The 14,371-nt window shown below is 37.6% G+C and overlaps 1 protein-coding gene across 1 annotated transcript in view; it reads left to right on the forward strand.

Moving 5' to 3' along the window:
• Positions 1-1,329: 1,329 nt before the first annotated feature.
• The window catches only part of LOC140929020 (MAM and LDL-receptor class A domain-containing protein 2-like), a 151,707-nt gene continuing 138,665 nt past the window's right edge, over positions 1,330-14,371 (forward strand). The window contains exons 1-4 of the mRNA XM_073378838.1: positions 1,330-1,521; positions 2,554-2,708; positions 9,673-9,822; positions 12,686-12,853. Coding sequence (XP_073234939.1) covers positions 2,663-2,708; positions 9,673-9,822; positions 12,686-12,853 — 364 coding nt within the window. The 5' untranslated portion in view covers positions 1,330-1,521; positions 2,554-2,662. The remainder of the gene's footprint in view (positions 1,522-2,553; positions 2,709-9,672; positions 9,823-12,685; positions 12,854-14,371) is intronic.

Raw genomic sequence — 14,371 nt, forward strand, 5'->3', positions numbered from 1 at the left:
TGTGCATGGTGTTAGCGGAATGACAAAGACAGCCAAAACTATATTTATCCTTTTCAAAGTCTCAGCCTCAGCTTTATTCTTAAAATATTCTTAAAATTTCGCAAATTTCAGCCTCGATATTCTTATAAGATATATTCTTATAAAAAAAAAGAGAAAAAAAGTGTACTAGTATTATACCTTGTACGGGCGAAGATGATGTTTGAAACATCGAAAAATGTCGTTGTGTTTTTAAAAATTAAAGTTATCATCATTATTATTATTATTATTATTTACATTATTATTGCATTATTGATCTTAGGAAAAACAACCTTCGCATTAAAAATTCCTGCTGATACTGTTTGTCAAATTGTGTTTCTCTCAATTATTATTGTCAGCAAGGGGTCCTATGAATTATGATTTCCCGTGTTAGGGACACTTCTTCACAGTTAAGGATGTCCGGCATTTGGAAATGTTTTGCGAAAAAAGGCATTCTTTTCTTTAAAAAATACCTAAAATGATTTACTGTACATTCCTTCTACGAGATCACGTGTACCGAACTTGTGCACGCGATCTGATCGTGCAGGATGGAAACGCTTACATAACATTTACTCTATGAAATATGAAATTACATCTTTTCACGTTCGCGGGGTCCAAACCCTAGCAGGGGTGGGGGGAGGGGTACCACTGAGAGAATTTTTAAAAACATAACCCTGTTTAGGATTAAAAAATAAGCTCTGGTAGAAGAGGAAATCTCTCTTACGAATGAATACCTTGTAAGTAGCATAGCTAGAGCCTGTTGAGTGTAGAGACGCGCCAAAACACTATACCTTGTCCGTCTAACGACACATTTCCTTAGAGTGAGGCGAAGGGCCCCTCCCTTTGGGTTTTAGTCGCGCCTAACAATTTGGGTTAAAATTAATGGTTTTATTCTAAGAGACAGAGTCAGTATATCTATGGTTAATTGGTCTTCATGTACGTGCTTGCCTTGCAGAAATCTCGATTACTGGAAATGGAACGACCTTTTGGAAACCCAAGCTAAGCCAGTTGGTGATTTGATACTACAATCTATTATCACTTGGGGTTTGTGATATTTATTTATAATGAACAACAAATACAACGGAAATGTTTATTAAACCGCCCTTTTTGACGAGACATGAATACTTTTGAGTCGCGAAAGCATGAAATTCAGTAAAAGAGATAAACAGGGAGGCGTTCAAGAAGCAACAAAACGGCAACATACAAAATCATCATGCATCACAGCAAACTGAGTAGATTTGTGAGTGGTGGAGAACGACCTCCCGTGTTCCGCTGGTCACCCAATACGATTGGCTATATATCACAAGAATCAAATGATTGACATGTATTGTGAGAGTGCAATCACTTCGTGTCTGGGTTTTCTTGAACAGGTCTTCCGTACCAGCCTCGGATTGCCCTGAGGTTTGCTTGCACTGATATTCTTCTTCCGCTATTTAACGAAGGAAGACGTACTGTAGTGCTTGGATGCAGTGGAGTCGTTTCTTAGATTGTTGGAGACCCAAACAGGTAATTTATTCGAGCTGTCATATTTTACTTTTTTCACGCCTTTGCATGGCAACCGAACTTCTGTGTTATGTAGGCTCACTCCATTCAATAGAACTGAGCGTAGCGTTATTTGAACTATTATCCTTTGTCCTGGCATTATTCAACTGAACTGCTCTGTGCATTTGAAAGTAGAAAATTTGCGCCCTGGTTTGTGTTTTGTGGCAAGATAACAGCTTGAGATCTCACAAAATTGATATTTCTGCTGTGATCCACCCCCTTCATATAATTTAATATTTTTTCTTCACCAACTTCAGTAACACAACTGGCACGAGGAAGTTTGAGATCTCGAAAATGCTTCAGTACTCGTTGTGGATCTTAGGACTAAAATTTACTAAACGGGTCAGATAAAAAGAATTGTTCTCCAAGTTTTCTTAAAATGTTTGCTAAATTTTGTGACCGAGGCTGTGAATGGCAACAGAATTTGTCACTACATTTGGCGCCACTCGACTCCTGGTACGATGCGACGGCATGTGCCGTTGAGTAAACTTGCGAACTTTATTATTCACAGTTTTGTAAGCTTACAAGAAGTGATAATTTGAGTTTTGTTTCCATGTACCGTTTTAAGAAATTGGATTTTTCACTCCTAAAATACCATGTCATCTTCTTTGGTGTTAAAATTGTTACTGCCAATGCTCAGCTGCATCGAACGTACGAATGCCGATTGTGTTTACTGTGGGACTAAATCTGTTTATAACTGTGTAAATAAATTGTAAAATCTTTTTCATCGATATGCGTACACTGTAGTAAGTCATACAATGATTAGTGTGTGACAATGGAAAAAGAGAAAATGTTGAAGTGCTTTTCTACACCCTTCCTACGCCCGCTCTGTGCGTGACAAGTACGGCTTGCGGGTCAAAAAATATTCTTCTCTGTGTATCTTCATAGTCTATTTCTGTCCGGGTATGTTAATATAAATATTGAAGCATGAACAGAGAAACGCTGATATTGTCATAGATTTAAATGTTAAAGTGTAATTTGACATTCTTTACCCAGAGCGTGCTTCTTGTGGCTTGGAACTCTTTCTCTGGTGTTCACAGAAACGGGTTATAAATCACACAAAAGCCAGGAGCTTGGCTTTTTCAAACCATAGCGCTCCTTGAAAATGCCGCGAGGGGCAGTTTTGCTTGCTCTCTTTGGGCTTATCATAGGTAAGTATATTATCGCTTCTCTTTATTTATTATTCACCGCGCGGGTTATTTGTGTGATAATTCCTTTTGTAATGGTATCTAAGGGTATTAAAGTTGTCTGGATATAAACACATGAAGTTTTCATGGAAAGGAAACGATTTTAACATTTTGACACGTCCACCAAATTTGATTTTTACGGTTCTGTTTAGTGCTTGTTTGTTCGCAGCAACAGTGGTAAATCTACGCCTTTCATAATCCATAATATCGCAAGCAACCAAATGATGTCTTATAGCTTGTTTTTTATTTATAGTTAAATAAAAAAGCAGGGTCGAAAACCCGAAGTCGGTTATGTCATCGTTGTGAACCTGATAGGGAATTGATTTCGCGCGCTTGTGTAACGAGTTTTCCCTGTTAGAGACGGAAACGCCTTTCACACGCTCCCAAATTTCTTCACTTTTTCACTCAACGTGGGTAGATGTATGGCGGCGGCTGGTGTCGTAACGCCTTGCCCAAGTGGAATTAAACGTGGTTTTTATCCGTAGAAAAATAATATTTGCAGGTTATCATGCAGTTAAGAGAAAAAAAAAATATAAACAGAATAATATAATTGGGTGAGCTTTGCGTGTTATAAAAAAGCGGTTTGCAGCTGTGATAAAAGAGCAAGCGCTTTTCCTGGCTTTTGATATACTGTTCTGTTTGGAGTGCAGGGCGACAATTTTTTGTTAATGAACTTCTTCTTCATAAAAACAAAATTCTTATACTGGCCTTTGAAGTGGTGCACTCACGTTATGAAGTCAACGATTTGCATTTCAAGTGATATTTTTTATCATAAATTTATCGTCCAAACCTAGGAATTTACAGGCGCGTTTGGTCAATTGTTTGCGCTCGGATTTGCGCGATGTTTACTTATAAATAAGTCAATGTTTTTTTTTTAGGTAATCATTTTTTTCTTTGACCTCTTAAGCTCCAAAAAATGAGAGGGGAAATTAGCATACATTTTTTAAAAGAAGGAAGCGCAGTTGACGAATTTGAGCTGAGGTCGCTGAGTAGTCAGATGGCTGCAGACAGAGGAAGTGCCGTATTTAAAGCTCCGCATACTTTGCATTCCAAATTTTCTCGGAAACTTTAGATTACAACGGCAAAATGTAAACAGTTGTTTTTACTTGCTGATACCTTTCTTCCTTGAGCAACGGTCGGGGGTAGGGCGGGGAATCGCGAAATCGAGGCCTCTCAGCTGAACTCTTGACACACCTGAGTAAAAGTTTGCCGCCATTGTTTGAAACCCTTTCGTGGCCGGTATTCGAAAGAGCTAGAATATCTTACGGTAAGCTTTAATGTCTTTTATGAACGTGATATTTGGTTAAGTGGTTGATATGGTGTTTCTTTTCTTGATAAGCTTAATTTCCTTTTTTTAATGGCGGTCTTGTAATGTCGTTCTTGCTATTTGAGCAAATGAGCCTTTTAATGTACGACGTCCGTAATAATCTCGCTCCTGATAACATTGAGAATATGTTCACGAAACTGTCCTCTGTCCACAGTTACCGGACTAGATCTGTTACTAATAAAAATTACCATATGTTCAACAAGTTAGAGCTGAAAATATGAAGCGAGCCTTCTCTATTTCCGGTGCTTTGATTTGGAACAGTATTTCACTTTCTATCAAAACACTTAAAAAAAAATCAATTCAGAAGGCAACTAAAGGGAAAATTCTTTGAAATACTGGAAAAAGAGGACGACTATATTAGAGTTTCTGATATTACAGTAAAATTCTAAAATAACATAGTGTACTTCCGTATTATTTTAAGTACAGTCTGCTTTCCTGTCTCACTCCGGCTATAAACCACACGACAAACTAGATTGCTTCTAGGATTGTTCGTTTAATTATATAAATATCTATTTATAGAATTTTCTTATTTCTCTTGTACCCGCCTCGAATAGCCTTTGCTAACTGCGGGCTCAAGCTTTGTAAGCTATACGTAATTTGAATAAACTTGTTGTTGTTATGTCAAATGAGCAGGATCTTCGGCCTTGAAGCTTCTTGTATCTTTACACTTAATTTATAACAGATGTGATTCAGTTCGGGGAACAGGCAAGAGTTATTCATTGAGATTAAATTTAATCATATTTTTTAGGCGTTTTCTGACACATATTGCTGCCCTGTAACACGTGAATGCAGAAATATAAGTGTATAAGCTTAACCCTTTTCAGGGTTATATGCTTTTGGTGAATGGAATAGATTTCTTTAATAGCTCTTATTTTTTGTTTTCCCAGTGCAGGTCATGTGACAATACTTTAGAGAATTGTTTCTTTCAAATTTTGTCTTATTCTCGTGCATAAGTACGCATAATTTATGAAATGAGTTGAATAGACTTTATCTTGTGTGTTTCGTTTTCCCAATGAATGAATTAATGTCCCAAGAGAGCCGAAAGAGCAACCCACAGTTCATCAAACACTATCCTGCTTGTTTCATCAACCATGCCAGACTTAATGAGAGTACAATGTACATACGATTTTAATTAACCATATGTATCAAGTTTTTTGTTAGGACCTTGATAATGTGGGTTCAGCTAGACTAGCCAATGCTACTTAGGTGCGAATTGAGTCACAGACAGACTTGTATTCTAGTGGGTCTCTTGGGACACTTTTGTAAATTTTTCATGATTTTCAGCAAGAAGTAAGTTAAAAACAAAACAGCAATAATTGTAATAACAAAGTGTGAAGATGTGCCAGAGCAGAATTGTAGTTGATCATTGAAAGTTTATTTGTAACAACTCTGACTTTGGGGAGGTCTCTTAGTAGTACCTTTAGTCATTTTCTATCTTATTGTCAGTAAGGTCAATAAGCGAACTAACAGCATAACTTGTTCAAATGGTTCAGTCAACAAGAAGCAGATAGGGCAGTTAAAGAAAATAATGACTAATTTTCTTCTTGCCCACTTCAGTTTTTTTAAAAGGGAGAGGATGGTTGGCAGAGGTGGGTGCTAATTGGGTTATTCCAGAAAAAATCCAGCCCCCTCCCCCAATGGAAGGCACATTCTTTAACCCCCCCCCTCCACCTGGATTTCCAAAACTGCTTGAGCTCCCCCCCCCCCACCCATCTGGTTTTCCATAAAATTGTTAGATACTGTAATTTTAATTTTCACATAATGCAGAAGATTCTTGTAGGCATTTAGTGGATCTTTTTATTACAGTCAAAACAGGTCAAGCGTACCCCCCAAGATTCTATTAATGAATTGATTATTTGAAAAATGAATGCATTAGTCATTCCTGTAACTAATCAAATTCAAATCGGAATTACTGCATGCGTAATGAGCAGTAAATAATTTACGAGAACTTGTCTGTATTTGGTCAGATTGAAAATCTTTGAATCAATTAAAATTCTTTGAAGACATTTACATCAAATTCAGGGAAACTGAGCTGGTAGAAATTTTGTGACTGAATCGTGTGTGAATTCATGGCTTATTACTCATGCAAGAATCTAGAGACGAATCTGAAATCTACAACTGCCTACGGACTTAACTTTCAAATAATAAATTCATTAATGGAATTTTGGGGGGTACGCTTGACCTGGCTTGACTGTAAATAAGTCTCAATTCTCCATGAATTCTGTGTTTGTTGTGAAAGTTAACTATATTTTCACAATTATCTTCTTAAAGAGGGGGCGTTGGGTTTTCGAGTTTTCAGTTTTGGCCATTCTTTAGGTTGGGTTTTCAGTTTTTGCACTGAAAAACATCGCTTTTTCGGTTTTGTTGTCTATTGTGGTTTCCGGTATTTTTTCATTTTTTAGCATCTGGTTGTCTTTTTTTTTTTAGCAAGAATAGGGCAGGTTAGATTCCTCTGTTTGTCTCTGTGCAGTCACATGTTAGGCTATTTTATAATGTGCTTCTATTTTACAGTCAATAGAGGCCAAACTGTAATGTGGGATTCTGGAGTTTTGATTGAGGCTTACACCTATAGGAGAGCTTTTTGCAAATGCAAAATTTCCCTCATTGGTAGTCCTTACACTAGAGCCTAAATGAGCTAAGAAATATTTCAAGACAAGTAAATTTTAAGGACTTCAAGTAAAATAAAGCTTCACACACAATCAATTCTTTTATACTTCAGGCTAACTTAAGGCTATTTTCCCGTACAACATAATTAAGATTGATTGACATGTTTTGCCTTTCTCAAAGCTTAGTCGGTGACAGTTGGTGAACTGTCGGATGACAGTCTACTAACACATGGCTGACAGATTTTTCGTGGAACTGTTCTTCAATTTTACCGTTTGGTACCCATGTTCCACATATCATTAATGTTTGAGATCTAGACCAGGGTTTTGAAAATTGAGCTGTATAAATCTTCAGTTATGATGGTTTTGTATTTGGTTTTCAGTGGGGATCAACATCTTTTGCGGTTTTTTGGGTTTGGGTAATTTTTAGAGCGGTTTTCCTTTTTTTTTTTATAGATGTTATGGGTTAAAATTTTCTGTTGGTTTGACTTTTTAAAACTAGTTTGTATTTTAAAACCAGTTTAAATTTTTCAAACTAGGTTAAAATTTCCAAACCAGTTTAATTTTTTAAACTGGTCAACCTTTTGAGTGAAGGCGGGGTTAATGCAAATCGTAATGTAACGTGTTCGCCCAGCTTGGCTGAGAATGACTCTATACTGCTCAAGAATAGCGAAGGAAATCACAAATAAAAAACAGGACCTTTTGAGTATGTGTAAGTAAACATGTGTTTCCTATGAAGTCCACTAAGATGATTGATGGGACAGAAAAAGCCAAAATTCCTTCGAATTTTGCAAAATGCACAGTGTGATAGAACGAATTTCGCTGTAATTGAGGCAGGCCCCATTTTTAGGTTGGATGCTTGATTAAATAAATACAGTATTTCAAGTTGGCATGCGGTTCAACATCTAAGATAATTTTTATAGCTGTCTGTAGTGGACTGCTACGTGACAGTGTTTGGACTAAATGCCCTAAATTTTATTGACTACTTTGAGTATTGTAGAAGTAAAAACTTGAGCTCAGCCAACCATCCATACAGTGCTTCTGATAGGTTGCGGAAAAAAAAGCCAAATTTTGCGGGATTTTGAGAGATTCTTGGAAAAATCAACCAGTTTGGTGGGAATTTCGCGGAAATTTTCGGGGCTTCATTCGCCATAAAACAATCGGTAAATAATAGCCGATTTTGTGGGAATTTTCTGGGCAAATTTCGCTAGAAATCGATCGATTTTGCACTGATTTCACGAGCATGTTTAATGTTTTTGCATTGACAAGGAGATGTTTCCCACTTCAGTCTTTGGCTGTTTTGTGTGTTTGTGAGCAGCCTGCGCATGTTCCGAGGCAAGAAATCGAGAAAATAGGTTGTCGGTGTTGTTGGTGAGTCTGTTCAAAATCTGCGCCATTTTGAAATGTCACAATAGTTTGTTTGCGTCACAATAGTATTGATCATGTCATCTAGATATGTTTCGTCCATGTTGTCAAAACAGTGGAAAACGATGAATATTCATTGGACGAAGAGAATCAGAGTCATTCCGATTCCGGTTCTTTATTTTGATGAACACCTGGTTTTAGTTATTTTTAATGGGGTCAATAAATCTCCAGGCTTTTTTCCAAGTCTCCAGGTTTTTTGGACCTTGATCTCCAGGTTATTGGTCTTTTGGGCTTGAGAGGTCTGCATGTTCTTCCCTCTCAATGTTGGTTTTTGCGAGTTGGCTTGCCAGAAGCAACAAAATCAACACTGGGGGTGAAGGAGTACAACTTTTTGTCAGAATATGGGTACAGCACGGGGTGTCCCAACTTAAGGTGACTAGGATTGTAGGTTCTGTTTCTTTTTTCTCCTATGAAAATAGCTAGGGGTCATGCTCATACTAGCCATGGGTGAATCCCTAGCCCCTGGCCTGGGAAAAAAAAAAAACAACTTTATTTGATTGTCAATGTATTTAGCACGAAAGTGCTAATTGGGGACACTATTTTTACGTCTCCTAATGGAGACGGGACCGCCATTTTACATGGTCATCCGAGCCACGCGAAGGTCTCGCCGCTTGCAGTGCAAAGGAATTACCTTCATTTCTCAGTCATTTTAAGACCCTGAGTAATGGTCCGGCCCCGGGAATCGAACCCGCGACCACCCGCTCTGCAGTCAAACGCTCTACCGACTGAGCTAATCCTGCCACGGTTAAAGTGTCAGCCCTTAGAGCTTGAACTCGACATCTAATTGGTTTGGAACTACAATAGTCCATGCATGACTCTTTAAAAAGTGTTTTAAAAATATCTACCTTAACAAAGTCGCCACAGGTCAGGAAATGGTCAGAGAAAAAAAAATTCTTCAAGGTCAGGTAGAGTGAGGGAAATTCTCTTGGAGTCAGGGAAAATTTAATTCGTAAAAGTTGAACGACAAGGGGATGTTGGGTTTTCAAGAAAATCAATCCTTTTTGCCATAATTTGTTATGCTAAGGAACTTTCAATTCATGTACATTACACTGCATTTGACGTGCTGAAACCATAAATAAATGGGTGGAGAGGATCATGGCTGCATGTGAGGGGAGGTTTGAGTCCATTATTTCGACTAATATTGGTCAGGGAAATGTCAAAGAAAAGGTAGGGAATTTCAGAAACCTCTGGCTGTGGTAACCAATTGCTTGAGAAGACATATGTACCTGTATGTTATTGCTATGTTTGACCAACACAGTTAAATGTATGTACCGTTGTATACTCATTTTGCAGCTATGCGTCAACTTGTATGTACGTGATTTTATAATTTATCCCACAAATTAAGTTCTGTTCTTCATCTCAGTGAACTCCTACATATCTGTCTGTTTGAAACAACATTTTGGCTGAAGTGTACTGTTGCTTTCTTTGCATTAATCCTGCAAGGCTGCAGCCATGCTGCAGAAAGACTGCTGACATGCCCAATTGCAATTAGCTTTCGTCTAGTATAAACATCAGTTTCACTCTTAACTATGGTGAAGACTTTAAAACTTACCAGGCAGTTTTTTACTTTTAGGGGCCACTTCACAGGACTGCACTTTTGAACAGAATGTGTGTAATTACACGCAGGACCAGTCAGATGAATTTGATTGGAGATGGTTTAGTGGAAGAACATCTTCCTCTGGTACTGGACCTACCTCAGATCACACTTCAAAAACTAACACAAGTACGTAACAATGTTTCAAAAATAAAAACCAGCCACAGTGGAACTTCAATTTAATGGACCTCCATATAATGAAGTCCTTAGTATAAGGAACAATTTTCTTCAGCCTGGCCAAAATTGTAGTAAAATGTATCGAACAGAACCTTGATTTAATGAAATCCTTGTTATATAATACAATCCACAAGTTGAAACATCAAATTTACCTCTATACAATGGATAAATGTCAGCATGCGATAAAAGATGAATGCCAAACAGACCAACAAGGATAACATTTATGTGACTACAGTAGTGTTAAGTTGAGTTTGTAGTGCAGTAGCTACGTATCCTCACTACTGAGGAACAGGGAACCCAAACGCTCTATTTGCTAATGAAATAATGAAATATATTTACCCGTTCCTGTGTCTTTATGAGTCATTTTGGAAGGGATTTGAATCCGATCAGAGACATTTAATAAAACACTCAAGTTTCATCTCACATTTCTAATATTGTCATGTTAACTATTAACTCTCGATATCCTTGGGAGATGATCTCGGGTTTCAATTTAACGGCCACAAGAAGAGAAAAGAGACAAGGGATGAAACTCTGTAGCAGTCTTCGTACCATCTGTGACTCCACTTGACCTGACCAGTCTCACGCGTGGAAATGCGCGAGGAAACTCGATCCGATGGCCGGCAGCCTTTGTCTGCAATTTCTGCGACATGCGATGTAAATGAATATCCTCTTCGTAATAATTTCAATGTTGTTTTCTGGTGAGTCAAATTATATTTTTTCCTCAGTTGCGTTCCAGATACAAAACAATTGATAGAATTATTATTAAAATCAAAGCAACTTTTTACAAAGAGATTGTTCAGTTTATGATTCTTGTTGCTATTATTGGAAATAAAAGCAGTAAATATTTTTTCCTTATCACCTATATCAAATTGCTTTCTAACTTTAAAAATTTAAATTTCCACTCTAATGGCCGCTCAAAGATACTCCAAAACAGGTGTCGCATAACTTTTATCCCGCGTGATTCAGCGTGGTATGATGATCTGTTTTCCTTTTCCAACACATCCATGCAGCTGTCGAATAAAACAAAAGAGACCGTTGTGAGAACAATAGAACCATCTTAACAAAACACACGTGTGATCTTGCAAACTTACTTCTGGTCAAGTCGAGTATATATAGTCACAGATTGGACCAAAAGTAGCCTCTAAAAACAACGCAAATCTAAGCAGGAGAACGGGCGTCAAAACATATGAAACCAACAACCCTGTATAGTTGAACCTTTAATTAATTGAGGTGTGGGATTCTAGCCGACTTTATTCATTACTGAACAGGGTAATTACGCCTCAAAATAAAAGTGCCCTCATTTAAGTTTCATCCCTTTGTTGTCTCTTTTCTCTTCTTGTGGCCGTTGGTGGAGAGTTAACAACAATGTTAACCGTCTGTGATCGGATTCAAATCCCTTCCAAAATGATTCATAAAGGCAAAGGAACAAACGTAAATACATTTCATTATTTTATTAGCAAATACAGTGTTCGCGTTCCCTGTGGTACTTGTAGCCTCAGGGATGTAGCTAAGGAAAAGCTAAGCAGGCTTTTAACCCTTGAAACCCTAAGATCAAAATATGAATCCTTATTTGTTGCCCCTATTCATTTCAAGGCTGTGCTCTAGCAGAGCCTGGTGGCTCGTGGCGCCTATAACTGTTGTTCTTGGGCGACTAGAAAATCTTAACTTTTTCGTAGAAATCATATACTGGGCACACTGGATTTCACAAGTTCAGAGCACTGGTAGTCTGCTACACAGCTGTTTTTAGTGTTGTCATTAGTGGGGAGGAGTGTTGCGTGACGACACTAAAAACGGCTGTGTAGCAGACTAGAGCACTGGGCTCCCTTCAATTTTTCTCAGAGCACAGCCTTGCATTTCCTACAGTAGTTTTGGGGAGAAGTTGATAAAATATCAAGCAAATTCATCTTGGGTAATCATGTCCGTAATTCTCATGACAACTCTGTTTTACAAGGTATTGATACGACATTACAAGGAGAAATTTGATGCTGATCACTCTTAGGGGTTAAAGGGTTAACAGTACCAGTCAAGCTTGCTTTACCCCAACTGCTCCTTTACAATTTCTCTGACTCTCTCGTGTTAAAAGGAATTTGAGCTGGTGGTAGGCTTTTATTCAGATGGTTAATTAAGCCAGCAATCGACCAGTGACATCCCTGTAACCTGAAACATAGCTTGCAGTATCAGCAGCCAAAATTTCACAAGTCAGGACACTCTCCTTTCCAAATGTGCACCTCTTTCTGACTTTTAGCAATTTGCACCTTCAATTGTTGGTCAGACTGCACCCTTGATGAATCAGTGAGCCCTGTAGTTACATTGTAGGAACCTTAAACCCTTTAGGTCCTGATAGCGACAGACATCAATTTTCTTCTCACAGACACAATGTTTTTTTTATAATCAAGAGAAAATGGTATGAGAAGAAATTAAAGTTAAATTGCCAAAAGGAGGTTACAAAGATCTTAACAGATTATCCCAACATTTACCATATGAAATGTTTGAGAATACTTATAATGAAATTATTGTAATTATGTTGAGAACAGGAATTCTTTTTCATTTTTGTTCAGTCCAAGCCTACATGATTGTATAGTCCTGTATGAGTGGCCAAAATTGACGTCTTGAAAAATAGAAAAAAAGTGGGCGCCACCACATGAAAGTATACTTCTGAATAGCTGGTTTCATTCGAGTGGTCACACTCCAGTATTTTGACCACTTTGTTGTCGTAGTGTCAAAAGTTACATGTACAGTACATGCTTTTATTGTGGTCTCTATATCTGACACTTTGAATAAAATGCCTTAATAAATATTTTTTATTTTCTTATAGTTTATACTGTTGGAGGCAATTCCATTGATGGTGCAAAGTGTGTGTTTCCATTTGTTTATGGTGGAAGAACATACAACAATTGTACAGATACTGCTCACTCCCTGCTGTGGTGTTCAACAACTAACAATTACCCCAGAGATAGAAAATGGGGAAACTGTGTTCCAAACAGTAAGTTATCAATGCCTTCAATAAGGGCTGGTAGCGGGCCAAAACTGCCCGCTAATTAGCCATCCTTAGCCGGCTACATGTACTTTCTTCTCCTTCTACCATACTGACAAAAAAGAAGCACAATCAAATAAAACTGTAAAGCATCTGTTTCCCACTTTTGAATGACATTAAACGCATATTTAAACAGGTTTAGATCTGTGAAACGTTCAAACCCTGCAATGTCGTGGGACGCCTGGGACATTTCAATGGCATTGTTCCCAATCTTGTATTTATTCTGAAGAAACAACATGGCATCTGTGGTAGAAAATGCCTCTTGAAAGCCCCTGGAAATGATATTCTGCCTGAACAAAGTTGACTTAATTGACTTGCCTTCAGTGTAATCAGGGTATGTGTACTGCTGTATACGTGTCTTGTACATGTATAATGTGAAATAGAGAAGAGAGGTCGCTATGCCAGGTTGCCATGGCAGCAAGATTTCTGGATTGCATCAAACTGAAAACGTCACTGAAAAAGTGAATTCTCACAGCTGTTTCAAACTTCATGATCTTAATCAATTTCATTTAAAGTGGCCAGAATCTATTTATAAGGGTGTTGGTTATGTTTTTTAATCGCGTTTTTCAGCAGGAACGATTAAATCGATTTCCATGATTTTTGGCATCCAGCTAGCTTAATCAATAATAGTTGAACTTTAAGAAAATGTGCTTTATTTTCTTTTAGGTTTAAAAACGTTTGAGATATCGGCATATGTTTAAAACCACATTTTTACATAATGTGACAATAACTTCGAAACCTAAGACAGATTTTTCTCTAACTTCAGCAAATATAAGCCTCAGAGCACGCGAGTTTTATAGCTGCAACTTTGAAGTCAGTTTTGACGTTAGAACTGCCTGACAGTGTACAAATGCCAGATCAAATTTGTGTAGGTAATAGCATGATTTGTAGTGACAGTATTTGGCATGAATACCACGCGTAATATTTCGAAATTGTCATGCGTAATTTCACGAGCCATTGGGCGAGTGCAATGGGAGACAATTTCGAGATATCACAAGTAGTATTTATGCCAAATATCATGTACAAATCATGCTATTATTTGTTTTTACTACTACCTGCAAAGGTTTTGTAATTTTCACATGTAGGTATTTCAAATTAAGCTGAAATGCCACTGCACTAAGGCAATCAAATTGCAGAAATTTCTCATGTAGTAGTATAAGGTAATTTATTCAAGCTTGAAGTTGTTAGATTAGTGCGATCACATTTGCACAGGCAGTTTGTCATTGGAAATATAATGAAAAGAATAATTAATAAGACTTGTCATATTTTTCTTCACCTTTATCCCCAAGTGGCAAACTTCCCGTGCAAATTTTATGTGAAGTCTAAAAAGCTTGAATAATTACCAAATACAAGGGCTTTCAGTGCAGCTGAAAAAATTGGTTAAATGGTTAGTTAGAAGTACTGGAGTTGTTGGCTTTATTTCTCCCCATAATGGAAACCTGTGCGGATGCTAAAAACTCTTGAGAC

The sequence above is a fragment of the Porites lutea genome, chromosome 2, assembly GCF_958299795.1.
Source record: "Porites lutea chromosome 2, jaPorLute2.1, whole genome shotgun sequence".
NCBI lineage: Eukaryota > Metazoa > Cnidaria > Anthozoa > Scleractinia > Poritidae > Porites > Porites lutea.